General features: G+C 49.3%; 5 protein-coding genes across 5 annotated transcripts; 2 read left to right on the forward strand and 3 right to left on the reverse strand.

The window, feature by feature from the left end:
• Positions 1 to 22: 22 nt before the first annotated feature.
• On the forward strand, positions 23 to 7,906 carry N7479_002535 (uncharacterized protein; the record flags this gene model as incomplete). The annotated part of the gene is made up of 1 exon (XM_057250232.1): positions 23 to 7,906. The coding sequence occupies one exon, from the start codon at positions 23 to 25 to the stop codon at positions 7,904 to 7,906; it is 7,884 nt and encodes a 2,627-aa protein (XP_057114664.1).
• A 430-nt stretch (positions 7,907 to 8,336) lies between these two features.
• On the reverse strand, positions 8,337 to 8,942 carry N7479_002536 (DNL-type zinc finger protein; the record flags this gene model as incomplete). The annotated part of the gene is made up of 1 exon (XM_057250233.1): positions 8,337 to 8,942. The coding sequence occupies one exon, from the start codon at positions 8,940 to 8,942 to the stop codon at positions 8,337 to 8,339; it is 606 nt and encodes a 201-aa protein (XP_057114665.1).
• A 287-nt stretch (positions 8,943 to 9,229) lies between these two features.
• Positions 9,230 to 11,863, forward strand: N7479_002537 (cullin family protein; the record flags this gene model as incomplete). Its single annotated transcript, XM_057250234.1, has 4 exons — positions 9,230 to 9,274; positions 9,328 to 9,714; positions 9,768 to 11,638; positions 11,692 to 11,863. The coding sequence occupies 4 exons, from the start codon at positions 9,230 to 9,232 to the stop codon at positions 11,861 to 11,863; spliced, it is 2,475 nt and encodes an 824-aa protein (XP_057114666.1).
• Positions 11,864 to 12,263: 400 nt separating this feature from the next.
• sld5 (putative GINS DNA replication complex subunit Sld5) lies at positions 12,264 to 13,145 on the reverse strand (the record flags this gene model as incomplete). The annotated part of the gene is made up of 2 exons (XM_057250235.1): positions 12,264 to 12,902; positions 12,969 to 13,145. The coding sequence occupies 2 exons, from the start codon at positions 13,143 to 13,145 to the stop codon at positions 12,264 to 12,266; spliced, it is 816 nt and encodes a 271-aa protein (XP_057114667.1).
• Positions 13,146 to 13,826: 681 nt separating this feature from the next.
• On the reverse strand, positions 13,827 to 14,377 carry N7479_002539 (resistance to Congo red protein; the record flags this gene model as incomplete). The annotated part of the gene is made up of 3 exons (XM_057250236.1): positions 13,827 to 14,142; positions 14,197 to 14,301; positions 14,352 to 14,377. 3 exons carry the CDS (start codon positions 14,375 to 14,377, stop codon positions 13,827 to 13,829), a joined length of 447 nt encoding a protein of 148 aa, XP_057114668.1.
• Positions 14,378 to 15,463: the final 1,086 nt, after the last annotated feature.

Raw genomic sequence — 15,463 nt, forward strand, 5'->3', positions numbered from 1 at the left:
GCTGCTCGCCAGACCCGTCAAGATGGTGGGGACAGGCTCAAAATCACAGCCTGTTAGGCGCCTAAAAACGGGCACCGAAACTACGAAAAACTATCGATTTGAGGGCTTTTCATCACGCATCACCAAGCTCAAAATCGACCCGATCCACCGCGTGCGCCGCGCCAGTTTCGGCGAAGATGAAGACGAAACATCCTCTTATTTCCGAGCGGCCCTCGATCACTGGTTTGAGATGAACCTTTCAGACAACTTCACACAATTTGTACGGCGTGTGAACCCTCTTTCCGAGAGCTTTGCGCAAGTTTTGTATCACGAAGAAAAGATTATGGCTATATTGGTGGAATTCATCGAGAAGAGAGACCAGCTCTCTATGGAGCCGCTATTGAGCTTGCTTGCGCAATTCGCTCGGGACCTGGGCGTCAAATTCGAAAAACATTTTGCTACAGCAGTGACACTGGTGTCGTCCGTTGCGGCAACACATCCCAATATTGAGGTAGTTGAATGGAGTTTCACATGTCTTGCATGGATCTTCAAATTCCTTTCTCGTCTGTTGGTGCCAGACCTACGGCAGCTGCTGAGTATTATGACTCCATATCTCGGAAAAGAACGACAAAAGCCATTTGTAGCGAGGTTCGCCGCTGAGTCGATGTCGTTCCTTATCAGAAAGGCCGGCCTTGTTTATTACAAAAATAAAGCACCCCTCGACACTGCCGTCTCATTCCTCTTCAATGATATCTCGCAAGCCGCCGACGATAACAAGGATACCGAGAATTACAGGGAAGGACTTATGACCATGTTTTCTGATGCTATCAGGGGAGTCAACAACGGCCTGCACTCCAATGGCATGGACATCCTCAACTGTGTTTTAAATCAGATTCCGCCGACTAGTGAAAACCACAATGATCCCGCGGAAGTTATATTTGGTCTGGTTGTCAGTCTTATCCATGCCACGACTCCCGATACCTTCGGACCCATCCTCGACACGGTCAAGACTTATATCGAAGATCGCTCAAAATCAACCCCAAATCCAAATCTCTCGGAGTGTTGCCATATAATGTTCCTGCTTGTGACAACTCGCAAGGGTGTCAGAATCCAAAATTGGAAGACCGTTCATCAGATCCAAGTGTCCCTGCTCCAGCAGGTGTCGACATTTGATGTATCATCGGCGACGATATTACAGCTCCTTACAAGCGTCGCATACGCCCTACAAATGTCCCCCATGGACGAGTTGCTACCTTTCCTTCGCCCAATTATGGACCTGGTGTCCACAGGCCCGCTTTCAAAATATTTCTTATTCTTCTGCGCAACATTCTCGGAGTGGGGATCAGAGCGATTCCAGAGCTTGCTTCTTTCACCTTTCCAAAAGTTTATCAACTCGTCATGGCAAAAGTCAGAGTGGGAGACTTGTTTCACCCTGCTACGCCTTCATGAGGCTGGTTGCATCACTCCCGAGACCTCGCAACTTGGCTACATTAGCTGCCCGGATGCCTTCAAATCTCGCATCACTGATTCATTAGAGTATCCCACAAAAGATGAAGCCTTCTTGAATGCGCTGGTGAAGCTTCCAGACGCCATCTCTTTGTTTGCAGATTCTGCTACATTGTCCAAGATGGTTTCCAAGTTGCATAGCAACCTCCTATCAGCGTTCCAAGATGGTGCAGCTGAAGGCAATGATGCCCAGACGAAAGGCCTGGTGTTTTTCCTTGGTCAAGGATTCAAGACGTATGTCGAACTTGCTAACAAAGTTGGGGAGCTTGACTCGAGTCTCTTGAAACCGATCATCGCCACTGCTACAAAATTCTCCCGCCTGCCAGTCTTTTTGGAGGGTGCCCTTGCTTTCATTTCCTCTCTCCCAGAGTCCGCGGACCTCGAACATCCCACCCTAGAAGACTTTGCTCAAGACTTAATTGTGAACCTGGCAAGCCCGTCGCATAGGCTGAGGATGGTATCTCTTCAGATTCTACGGGAATTAGTTGTCCGTATTGTCAAAGACGACCCCTCGCCCGTGGAACTGGCCATCGAAGTCGAACGGAGCCCGTTGACGATGGACTCCGTGCGAACTATCTCTATGCATATCCGCAAACTTGCGATTCTCTACCCTCAAATTGCTCACCGCAGATGGATGGCCACACTGGTCCCTTACTTTTGCTTTGGGTTGTTCTCGAAGAAGTTAGCCCCATTGTGGGATGACTCTGCTGCTGCATTGAAGACTATTAGCGAAAATCCCCAGGGCGAGAAGATTGTGTCCGATTTGTCCATCCAGTGGCTTTCAGAGCGGGATGCCGAAGCTCCCAGCGACGTTCCAGCAGAAGACGACGAGAGCTCTTTCGTCAAGAGCCACTTCAAGTGTTACAATGTTGCGAAGGTCGAGAAAGTACTCGCCGCAAATACCAAGAGCACAGAGGATCCGTATCATGTCCTATCTCAACAATTCGAACAGGACCACACAGTCGCAGACATCCTTCCTGCTTGTCCGCGAACCCATGCACTTCGTGTCTTGAATGCTGCACCGGGTGTTGCTGAGAAACGCTCGCGCCAGATTGTGCCATTGTTCTTGTCCTGGGCATTGCGTGAGGACCAAGATGACGCGCCTCCAACCGGCGAAGCGAAGGTCGAAGATGCCGAGACTGGTGATGCGCAAGTGCGTTGGGGATTCCGGGATCGATTGTCCATGCTTGATTTGTTCGCGCGGTTCCTCAACCCCATCGTCTTGTACAAGGCCCCCGAGGTCCATGCAGCAGTCTTGGGACTCTTGTGCCATGGTAATTCTGACCTACAGAAACATGCACTTAAAGTCCTTTTCACCTGGAAAGACCCAAATGTGCGCCCGTATCAGGAAAATCTACTCAACCTCTTGGATGAGGCTAGATTCAAGGATGAGCTTGCTGTTTTCGTGCATGTCGGTGACGAAGAAAGTCTAATTCAACAAGAGCACCGAGCTGTTCTCCTCCCCGTAGTCCTTCGACTACTCTATGGTCGAATGATTTCTAAGGCTGGTTCAGCCGCCGCTGGCCAAGCCGGCAGACGAAAGACCATTCTTCGAACTATCTCGCACCTCTCAGAGCACGACTTTGGACTTTTCATGCAGCTTTCCTTTGGTCCTCTTGCAAACGTGCACGTTGTTAAAGACAACGTATGCGATCCGACTGTCTTCGAGGAAGAGTTGACAAGCCCAAGAAGACAGCTGGGTCTGCTTAAGTTGATTGATACTGTTTTCGAGACCCTTCAAACCCGTATGACTGAATTTGCATCGCAGACTATGGATGTGGTTGTCTATTGTTTGGTGCGAGCATGCCGGGCGATTTACAACGAGGGCAGCAATCGCCCAGATGAACGCCTCTTGCCTGTGCTCCAAAATATTCGTTCGGCGTGTATTCGCTGTCTCAATTTGGTCTTCTCGATTGTTCCGAACCATGATTGGACTCCCTACGTCCGTATTATCTTCAAGGAGGTGATCGACAGCAGACTGGACCAGTTCCCTATTGAGACAGCACAGGGTGTTTCAGGTCTTCTACGATTGTTCCACACTTGGGCCGCCGCCCCAAGGTCAACCTTCTATTTGGTACAGCACAATGATAAGGTTTTGACTAAGGTGATTGACTGTCTTGCGGTCGAATCTGCCCGTGATGAAGTCAAGAACTTTGTCTTGGATGAGATTCTCATCCCATTGGTTGAGCAGTCTACGGGCAAAAAGTTGCAGGAAACCGAAGAGATGCCTGACTTCCCAGCTGAACAAATCAAATCCGAAGTCCTCTCTCCCTACCTGGAGCACGCTCTTTTCCACCTCGGCCGTCTTCTCAAGAGAGGCCCTTCTAAACCCGTTCTTTACTCCGGAGTCAATGCTCTTTCTCTGATCGCCCCCTGTGTCGAATCCTCGAAAGAGACCGCTAGTCTTGTTAGCATTACGACATACCTGCTTCGTCAGCCAGCAGATCGTGTCAGCCCCAGAACCAAGTCTGGTCTATTGAAGATTCTTGAACACTTCTTGCCCTTGTGGGACCCCAAGGAAGATGCCGAGCTTGCCCAGCAAGTGTTTGATGCGGTGTGCTCGATGTTCGACTACTTCAAGGATGACGCGAACAGGGAAGTACTGTCCCGTGTTTTCGGTGCTCTTGCTACCCATGACGAGAACCTCAAAGTAGTTGCCGACTTGTGCGCGGATCTAAACTCTCGCTCGACTAAGAGACTCGAACCCGATTATGCAAGACGTTTGCAGGCTTTCAGAATAGTTAGCGACGAACTGTCTCAAACTTTGAGCGCGAAGCAGTGGAGACCTCTTCTTTACAACATGCTTTTCCATCTGAGGGATGAAGATGAGCTTGCTATCCGCTCAAGCGCCTCCTTTGGTCTGAGACGATTCATCGACAGAGCGTCTGCAGAACCAGACACAGACTTCGAGGCACTCATCAATGATGTTCTATTCCCCTCTTTACAATACGGTATCCGGCAGAAGTCTGAACTTATTCGCTCTGAAGTCGTCGCTGTCATTGGCTACTTTGTCAAGCTCAACCCCACCAGACCCGCTGTACAGGACATGCACGTTCTTCTCGTCGGTGATGATGAGGAGGCCTCCTTCTTTACCAACATTCTCCACATCCAACAGCACCGCCGACAACGTGCACTGCGACGTTTGGCTGGAGACGCAGCTCAAGGCTGCATTCAGGCTAAGAACTTGGGCACCATTTTCATTCCCCTCATTGAGCATTTCGTCTTCGAGGATGCTGCTGATGAAAATGCCCATAACCTAATTGCTGAAGGTGTTGCGACCCTTGGCGCTCTCTCAGAATGGTTGGAATGGGGCCAATTCCGAGCAAACTTCCGGAGATACCGCAGCTACATGACAAGCAAGCCCGAAAAGGAGAAGAATATCCTGAGACTGCTGGGTCGCATGTCCGATGCGCTATCGAGTGCAATGAACCGGAAGAAGGGAACAGAGAAGCAGACCGATGGTGAAGTTCACAAGGTGGATGTTGCTGAGACTGATGGTGAAGTTGAGAAGATGGATATTGTCGAGCAGCCTATGTGCACGCTCGCCAAGACTGTTCCTTCTCTTGCAAAGGTTTCAACGGAGTTGACCACAAACTTCATTCCTTTCCTGACCAATTACATCCACCACAAGCAGGAGAAGGAGATGAGTATGCGTTTGCCAGCTTCGATCACCACTATCAAACTTTTAAAGATTCTCCCCGAAGAAGATCTGGCTATTCGTCTTCCGCCGGTTCTGCTGGATGTCTGCACAACTCTCAAAAGTAAAGCACAGGATTCTCGTGACACTGCACGGAAAACACTCAATGAAATCGCTCTTCTTTTGGGCCCTGTTTATTTCGGCTACATTCTCAAGGAACTTCGCAATGTTCTCGCACGAGGCTATCAGCTTCACGTTCTCTCATTCACCGTTCATTCCATGCTTGTGACCACCACTGATCACTTCAAGCAAGGAGATTTGGATTATTGCCTGAAAGAACTGGTTGCAGTTGTGATGGATGATACCTTTGGCACAGTCGGGCAAGAAAAGGATGCGGAAGGATACACTAGTAAAATGCAGGAGGTCAAGAGCAGCAAGAGCTACGACTCTATGGAGCTTCTTGCCAAGATCTCGACTATCAGTCAATTGTCAAACCTGGTTAGGCCTCTACAGGCACTCCTACGCGAAAAGCTCAATTCGAAACTCGTCAACAAGCTTGATGAGCTTATGCGCAGAATCAGCATCGGTCTTCTGAGAAATCCTGACGCAGAAAGTCGCGATATGTTGGTCTTCTGTTACGAGGTCATCAAAGAAGCCTATCGGGATAATGCCCCAGATGCGGGTCCAGCTGCGCCCAAGACCAGGTACGAGGAGCGGTTCTTGATCCGATTGCAAGGAGCCAAGCGGGGCGAGCATAGGGGTACGACATCTTCTCATGTTTACAAGTTGACCCGGTTCTCGATGGATGTGCTTCGTGCTATCCTCAACAAGTTCAATTCATTGTTGACAGCCTCTAACTTGTCGGGCTTCATTCCCATCATCGGTGATTCCCTTGTTCAGTCTCAGGAAGAAGTGAAGGTTTCCGCTCTCCGACTGCTCTCCACTATTATCAAGCTGCCGCTGCCAGAGATTGACGAGAACTCAAACGTCTATTTCACCGAAGCGGTCAAACTTGTGAAGGAGTCTCCTAGCACCAACTCCGAAGCGGCACAGGCCTCCTTGAAGTTGATTTCTTCCATGCTGCGCGAACGAAAGGATACCAAGCTCCGTGACGGACATCTTGCATACTTGCTCAAGCGTCTGGCCTCCGACATTGAGGAGCCAGATCGTCAAGGTGTTACTTTCAACTTTATCCGCGCAGTCATGTCCCGGAAGCTCGTTGTTCCCGAGATGTATGAGCTTATGGATAACGTCGCGACCATGATGGTGACAAACCAGACTCGATCTGCCCGGGATCTTGCCCGCGGTACCTACGTCCATTTCTTGATCGAGTACCCGCAGGCAAAGAGTCGCTGGACCAAGCAGCTCGCTTTCTTCGCAAAAAATCTCGACTACAAGCACCAGGCAGGACGGCAGTCAGTTATGGAGGCGATGCACGCGCTCCTTTCAAAAACCGGGCCAGAATTGGCACAGGATATCATCAGCACCTTCTTCCTACCTATCGTTCTTGCTATGGCGAACGACGAGTCGCCGGAATGTCGCGAGTTGGCAGGTACATTGCTAGGAGAGTTCTTCAATCGTGCGGATCGGGAGCAGATGAAGACTATCCTTGCTCCCCTCCGGTCGTGGTTGGAGCAGACCAACAACATGGCCCTATGCAGCATTGGATTGCAGGCCATGCGGATCTACTTTGAGGCCGAGCAGACCGAAAAGGATAAGCAGGCTCGTTTCGTCATCGACATCCTTCCCGGTTTGATGAAGCCCGTTCTTGACGACCATGAGAATGGCAATTGGGAAGCTCTTTACTATGCCTTGCAACTTTTCACAAAGCTTTGCAAGACGGCTTCCACGCTTGCTCTGAGCCCAGAATGCGCTTCTATCTGGACATCCGTCCAAGAGTGCTTATTCTTCCCTCACGCATGGGTTAAGACATGTGCCGCAAACCTTGTAGGCTTGTGGATGGCTGATCTGGCTAAGACAAATGCCACTGCTGGTTACGCTTCCCTTCCCTTGACTGGAAGTTCCGGTCTCGCCATGGACAAGCCGGCCATGCTGCAGCTTCTTCGTGCCAGTCTCCGCAGTCTGCGTACTCCGGGCATTGCCGAAGAACTGGCTATGCAGAGTGTACGCAACACTGTCTTCCTTGGACGTTGCTGTTCCCAAAATGGACTAGAACTCCCAAAGCTGGCAGGCGAGGATGTTGAATCTGAAGACGATGAAGAGGAAGAGGATGGGGATGCTGAAGGAGAGGCAAAGGAGGAAACCAAGGTGGAATACAACAGATCTGCCATCCACTACATCTTCAAGCAGGTCTCCTCCCTTTTGCGGCGGGAAACTATCTCCGGCCGAGCAGAGGCCCTCATCCCCAAGACAGCCTCCATCACGCTTCTTGCCGCTCTCATCCGCCACGTCGCGGTTGAGCAGATCCGTCCTTCTTTGCGCGTCATTCTCATTCCCCTGCAGCATCTGACGGATCCATCGATCCCGGCGCCGCGCTCATCGGATGAGACCTTCCAGAACACATACAAGTCTCTCGTCTCCAGCTGCCACGAGGTCTTGGATCTTCTCCAGAAGAAACTCGGCACTACCGAGTACGTGGAGCAGATTTCTAGGGTTCAGGCAGCTATCAAGGAACGTCGTGAAGGACGACGGGCCAAGCGTCGCATCGAAGCTGTTTCTGACCCTGAGAAGTACGGACGTGACAAGATGAAGAAGAACGAGCGGAAGAGAGACAAGCGCCGTGAAAAGGGCTTGGAGCACCGTGGAAAGAGACGCGGTTGGTAGAGGATTTGGCATCTATTTGCATGTCTCATGAAATGGTGTTATTGGCATACAAAAAACCGGGCGTTTTGGTGGAATGGATTACTACATATATTATACTTGCATTGTACGTGTATATACCTTTTCAGAACAATTTGATTTCTTCTGTATAAATCTTGTGTTTTCTCAATATGTGTAGTCTTTTTGAACATCTAGTTATCTGTCCTTGGAATTAAGGGAGTTGGCTGAGAATTCAGTCAAAAGTGATGTCTAATATACAAGGGCCCCAACATATCCTTTTTTTTCTCGCCGATGCTTGGATCCTGCCATGCTGAGAGTAGAGAGTCTTTTATCGCCATCCATAATATACACGCATGTCCAACCAGACAAACAAAACACCTTATATGCACCGAATCCACCAAGAATTCATGCAGAAAGCTCACTTCAAATGAACTCAAGTCGACTTATCATCATCGCGTGATGCCAGTATCTCCTTGCCCTCCAAGTCATAACTCTTGACAGACCCATCCTCCCAGAATTCTAGGTTTCCTTCTGTATGACCGTGTGTCAATGTCTGACCCTTCTCCTTCAAAATATCTTCCAGGGTTGTCTTCTTTTCGAAGAAGACACCAAGGTGATCACACATGATATGACGCGAGTCACACCCAGGACATTGGATAAGAACGGTTCCACGGTGGTAGCCTTGCTTGGACATGCGATGCGCAGAGCGATGGCCACATGGCTTGCAGGTGAATGTAATGCGGTAGGCTTCCTCATCCTTGCGCCGCTCCTGGTTTTGTGCTTCCCATTCAGCCTCTTGCTCAGTCTGGCTCTTGGGTGATTCAGTGAGAGGGCGAGGAGCGCGGGAGTTGTATCGCAGTTGGGTCTGTGCAAGAATACGCTGCGAGCGAGGAAGAAGAGATGATGGGCGAGGTGAGCGCAGAGAGAGGGATTGTGTTGAGATGAAACGTGAGGATTGTGCGCGCGCAATAGTAGTGTAGGATTGTGCTTGCGACACAAAGGCATTCAATGGGCGGAGACCCGAGGTGAAAGGGCGCATAGTGATGGTGTGTGAACGTATTTAGAAGCTGGCCGGTAAAGATCTCAAAGATCTTAGAGAGATTTGCAACTCGAAAAGAAATTATTCAGGAAAGCCTTAGACAAAACCTAGGGGAAGAAAAAACACAGCCAGTGAAATGACGACGCTCGGTCAGCGACAGACGGAACTTTAGAAGTTCCGGGGTTGGCCTCCGCGGAGAGAAGAGCGCAGTTCTCCTTCACATTTTTTTTTCTTGCGTTCTCTATCTACTCATTTTCTCTTGGTCTTACTGTGTGTGTGCCTTCAAGATGGCAGCAATGAGGGCTCGTCACAAGATTCGAGCTCCCCGAAGGGTTCGTTAACCGCGGGGTCAAACTATGAAGCTATCTACTAACTATACTTCTAGGGAGTCTCTCATGCCAATACCGAAGATTTCGATTCTATATGGACAGTCCTCGCATCGTCATTGACTGAAATAAATACTAAAAATGCCTCGACCCTGGCATTCGAAGAGATCTACCGCCACGCCTACAAGATCGTGTTGATGATGCGGGCTCCCGATCTTTACGAGCAAGTCAAACAACTGGAGCAGGACTGGCTGAAAACCAATGTCCGAACCCTCATTATTGATTCAATTTCTTCGAGCCTCGTGCGTGCGAAAAAATCCACCGACGCACAGGACCAGTCGAGCGAGAGGAGAGAGGCGGGGGAGAAGTTTCTCACTGTTCTGAAGGATGCTTGGGAAGATCACCAACTGGGAATGGGCATGGTCACCGATGTACTGATGTATATGGTGGGTTTATTATGCTCTGGAATATTGCTACAATACTCTAACTTCTTGCGCAGGACCGTATGGTAGCAAGCCGTACTCACCCACCCATCTACGTTGCCTGCATGGCTCTATTCCGAGACCACATCCTACGAGCTCCCGTCCGTGCCGGCTCTGCTTTGACTGTTATGGATGTGCTTGAATCTACCATACTATTTATGATCCAACTGGAGCGCTCTGGGCACATTATTGAGCGGCCGCTCATTCGACATTGCATCCAAATGTTGGAGGGCCTCTACGAAACTGCTACGGAGGAAGAGAGCTCGAAGCTTTATCTAACTGAGTTTGAGCCAGCCTTTCTCAGAACAAGTAAGAAGTTCTACCAAGCAGAAGGGCAACGGTTATTGGAAATGGGAGATGCTGCCACGTTTTGCCGACTCGCAACCCAGCGGATAGCCGAAGAGGAAGAGCGATGCCGCTACATGTTGTCAATCACGACAGAGCCAAAGGTTCTTGAGTTGCTTGACGAGCAGCTAATCCGGAGCAATATTGAAGAAGTCGTCAATCTTGAAGGAACCGGTGTCCGACGCATGCTGGATCACGATCAGTTGGAGGGACTACGGAATGTTTACATGCTCAATAAAAGAGTCGACCAGAAAAAGCAAGCTTTGACAAAATTGGTTAACACACGGATTGTGGAAATGGGCAAAGAAATCAATGCTTCCTCTGTACTCCTACCACAAGCCCCAGCCCCATCGGCAGAGAAAGATAGCAAAGGAGAGAAAAAGCCCGAGAAGGGAAAAGACAAAGAAAAGCCTCAGAATCAGCAAACAGTGTCAGCAATCGGCTGGGTCGACGATATTCTCAGCCTCAAGCGGAAATTCGATGACATCTGGGAGAAGGCCTTCGCGTCCGACCAGGGCATGCAGGCCTCAATTGGGGCCAGCTTTGCCAACTTCATCAACATGAACTCGCGAAACTCCGAATACCTGTCTCTCTTCTTCGATGAGAATTTGAAGAAAGGTATTAAGGGAAAGACAGAAAGCGAGGTAGACGTTCTTCTAGACAACGGCATCACACTGTTGCGCTATATCAAGGATAAGGATCTCTTTGAGACCTATTACAAGAAACATCTATCACGCCGTCTTTTGATGAAACGCTCTGTTAGTATGGATGCAGAGAGACAGATGATTTCTAAGATGAAGTTGGAGGTCGGTAACCAGTTTACCCAACGCATTGAGTCCATGTTCAAGGATATGACCATCTCGGAAGACCTTACCACCAATTACAAGGAAGATATTGCACGCAGTGGTGATCCGGACCAGAAACCTGTGGATCTGGAGATCAACGTTCTCACCAGCACCATGTGGCCGATGGAAATCATGGCGAGCAAAGAGGGTACGGCTCAATTGCCTTGCATTTTCCCACGTGAGATTGATACACTGAAGCAAAGCTTTGAGAGGTTTTATCTCGACAAGCACAGTGGTCGCAAACTGTCGTGGCAAGCTAGCATGGGCACTGGTGATCTCCGAGCAACTTTCGTGCGCCCTAATGGCAAAGCCCAGCGCTATGAACTCAACGTGTCAACATACGCCATGGTCATCCTGCTATTATTCAACGATGTACCAGACGGTGAAGGTCTCACCTATGACGAGATCAAAACCCGCACCCGGATCCAAGATCACGACCTAATTCGCAACTTGCAATCGCTCGCTGTTGCCCCAAAGACCCGAGTCCTGAAGAAGGATCCTATGAGCAAGGATGTGAAGCCCACCGACCGCTTCCTTTTCAACCATGAGTTCCACAGCCCCTTTGTGAAAGTGCGTATTGGAGTTGTCAGCGGCGGTGCGAACAAGGTTGAGAACCAAGATCAGCGCAAGGTCACTGAAAAGAAGATGAATGACGAGCGCAACGGTACCATTGAAGCTGCCATCGTCCGCATTATGAAGTATGGCTCCATATAACCCCTCGTATATAATCTGACAAACTAACCTCTGGTAGACAACGCAAAACACTTACTCATTCTCAACTAATGACCGAGACTCTTTCGCAACTCTCCGCTCGCTTTGTTCCAGACGTGAACATGATCAAACGTCGCATTGAGAGTCTGATCGACCGCGAATACTTGGAGCGAGTCTCTGAAGAGCCACCCACCTACGGATATGTCGCATAAAGTCAAACTATCTCGATTGATCATAGCAGCTGTCTTCTATCTGGTCTACTCACTTTCTCTGCTTTGTTCTTATGATTTTATGCTCTGGGGGTGTCCTCGCATCTCGGTGTTTGCTTTTCAGGTTGTGCTTGCGTTTATTTGTGCTTAGCGATTGGCGTATTTGAGGGATCGAAAGAGATAAAATGGTTGTAGAAAACCATCTTATTTGGTGGTATTTACAGCCACAAGCCCAATGGAAACTGCCTTTGGCAGGACATGCATAGTCTCTCAACGAATCCCAATCATAGAAATAAGAAAATATATCATAAAATAAACACCCAAATAACGCCAGCCCCAGGAACCGCTATGAAGATGAAGTCGAAGATCAAACCCCAGCCAATCCAAAAGACTCAAAAAAGAATCACAATAATTCCACCTCCCCTCTCCCCCAAGCCTTTTTAATCCCCTCCCACCTCACAACCCAAACATCTCCCATCTGCATCGTAACCCCCGTCTCGTCCCCATCCTCATCCGCACCCCCAACAACAACAGGAACCTCCGCCCCAAGACACCGAACAAAAACAACTTCCCTCAACTCCGGTCCCTGGATCATACTCGTGCCACCGGCATTATCATCCAACCGCCTGAGCTGCCGCGGGAACGCCCCCATAAATGACCCCGCGTAGTGGCCCGCCAGAAGCGTTTGATGTGCATGCAGGAACGACGATTCCGGCTCCGAGAGCGGTGCCAGATCCGTCAGCGTTGATATATCTGGTACAGAATCCTCGGGCTGCTGGTTCGGATTCTGCGAGGAGGCGGTTGATTGTGTTTGCGATGCGAGGGGGTTTTTATTGCGCGATGCTAGCAGGACTAGGTAGTGCATACTGTATTTTGTTATTTTGGCTAGTCGGGCTCGTAAAAGACTGCGCACTATGTATTGGGTGCGGGCGAGGTCGGTTTGGAGGATTGAGAGGCGGAGATTAAGGTTGGGGTTGTGTGTGTTTGCAGTTGTTGGGAGGGTTGTTTCTGACGACGCAGCTAGGTCTTCGATTGTTTCAATCTGTAGTTTTTTGTATCAACAATCTGGTTTAGGGAGAATTGCTGTGTAGCTGTAGGTGCTGTGTACCTGTATCCGCACGCGGTCCATTATGCGCTCCATCAGTGGCGCCGGCCATGGTAGTACCTCCGACACAGCACGTTCGGCTACCCAGAAGCGCGTGAGCAGCTGATGGTCTAGAGCTGTGGAATCCGGGCTGGCGCCTGGACCGCGGTCCACTGACGCGAGAATGTCGTCGATATCCATGGGCTTGGAGGTTATCGCATTGAGGAAAATGCAGGGTGGAGCGCGATATAGGGCGGAGGTAGGGTGCCTGGGGCACTAATCAGCCCGCTAACTATATCGAAATATCAATAATACATATTCATGAATTTATGAGGCGGATTTACAATTGATAGTTGAGTTGTTAAATTAGAGAGTTCAAACTGGCCCAATATCAAGGCATTTGCCAATTGGACATTCTGCTCTGAAATCGGGTGATTGATAACTTATATGATGTCCCAATGAATTAATTAAAGCTGGTCAACTTTGAAAGTGCAATTCTAATCTATATCATTGTATTCAAGTCCATTTGGCCGTTCAAGATATATCATTAGAGAGAACAATGTACGAGGGAACCCACAACTTCATAGCCCTAAGTCTCCCATTCTTTCAGGGATCTCAGGCACACCAAATGCTCGAACTCAAGCTGAACTTCACTTAAATATGACATGAAGACATGAGGAAGCAAGCATTAAAGTAGTAAAAGAGAAAACATCCACCCATGCGGGTATGCGATCAAATCAAATCGAAAGAAAAAAACAGCCCATATTTTGCGCCCAGTTGACAACGCCGTAAACCCATTAACTTCCGGCACATTTATCGAGAGAAATGCAATATCGGGAGACATTCAAAGCCGTGCTCATTAGGCCTTGGGGAAATGTCTATTTAGACCTTGCTGCCGTTGGGTGGTGGCGGCGGGCCAGCAGGCGGCGCATAAGGTGAGTTGACACCGTATGCATTTTGAGGCTGCTGTAACTCGATGCCTTGCTGCTGTGGTGAAGCGTTCTGAGCACCGAAGTAGCCATGGTGCTGAGGATTTGGGCTGTATTGTGGGGGCGCATTTTGCTGATAGTAAGGGTCGCCGTAGGGAGGTTGGTAGATGGGTTGATTTGGCGGAGGAGGTCCTGGGGGAGGAGCCATCCACCCGGTTCCTGTGATAGGACGTTGGCCATGAGTTCTGCGGCGGCGTGCGTTGAAGCATCTGGAACAAGGGTTGTTAGGATCGATAATGGGAGAGCAGTGGGTTAGGACTCACGCGAACCCAAAGAAAAGTAAGAACGCTACTCCGACTATCACGGCGAACGCTACCCAGCGACCCCAAGAGTCCCAGGTGGAATAGCAGTCATCATAGTAACCATTACTGTGCGAGGATTAGTGGTATGTCTCTTAACAGGTCATCAGAATACTCACCAATATCGAGCGGATAGGACTGTCATGAGGGGCTGATGATTTGCAATATAGAAGAGATAGAATGAAAAACCCGAAACTAGAGAGAGAGGAATGCGATCCAAAGGATGTGAGGATGTTCGACGTCAATGGGGGCTGGTGAGAGCGGTGGGTCCTTGGCAGTTTAGGCTGCAGTTTCAGGCTGGGTAAGGTACTGTGACTTTGTCTCGCCGCTTATTTTGTATGGGGACGTTGGTACCGGTACTTGACGCTTGATAGGGAAAGAAATTGTATAGAAGAAAGGAAATTATTACTACAAAGAATAGAAGAGGGATATATCATTATAAGAGCAAAATAAATGTGAGAGTATCTCCAATCAAATGGGCAGACTGCGCCACGCAATTGAGGGGGGCGCAAGGCTGACGATACGAAAAAACCTCGGAAGAGTACGAAGGATATTATGATATTCTTCTTCTTATACGTTGTACTCCGTATTTCTTCGTTATATTATTCTTATATTATTCTTATATTATTCTTATATTATTCTCAAATAGATGGAACATGTGCATAGTATCCAGTCTAATTCTCTATAGTTCTAGGGGATTGATACAGCCACCCCCCCCCCCCCCCATGGATCCCACCACCCCCCTTTGGATCAGACCACCCCCCCTGCCTGATTTTTCAGTACCGCCTTCCCAATTGGGTGCGACCAGTAATTCTGCCGTATTTTCTGCCGCTCCATTTTATACTGCCATGTATTCTGCCACCACCATAGTAATTCTGGTTTATATAGTAAAAACTGCACCATTTTAATCAGAAAAAATCGTACATTATGCCTGATTCCTGCCTAACTACTCTGTATATTGATGATACTAGGTCTCAAGCCCCCCCCCCCCCCCCCCCCCCCGCGCGTTTTCGTACACGTCCACGTCCTCCGCGACCACGTTCTTCAGTATTGACAGCTTCAGTGTTGACAGCTTCAGTGTTGACAGCTTCAGTGTTGACAGCTTCAGTGGTACTCGCTCCACGTCCCCTTCCCCGACCGTATCCTCGGCTACGTTCTCCGGTAGGAGCAGCTGCAGTGGTAGTAGCTCTACGTCCTCGTCCTCGTCCCCGCGGCCGTCTACGTCCCCGTC

Source organism: Penicillium vulpinum (genome assembly GCF_028829585.1).
Source record: "Penicillium vulpinum strain IBT 29486 chromosome Unknown utg000001l_segment0_segment0, whole genome shotgun sequence".
NCBI classification, from domain to species: Eukaryota; Fungi; Ascomycota; class Eurotiomycetes; order Eurotiales; family Aspergillaceae; genus Penicillium; species Penicillium vulpinum.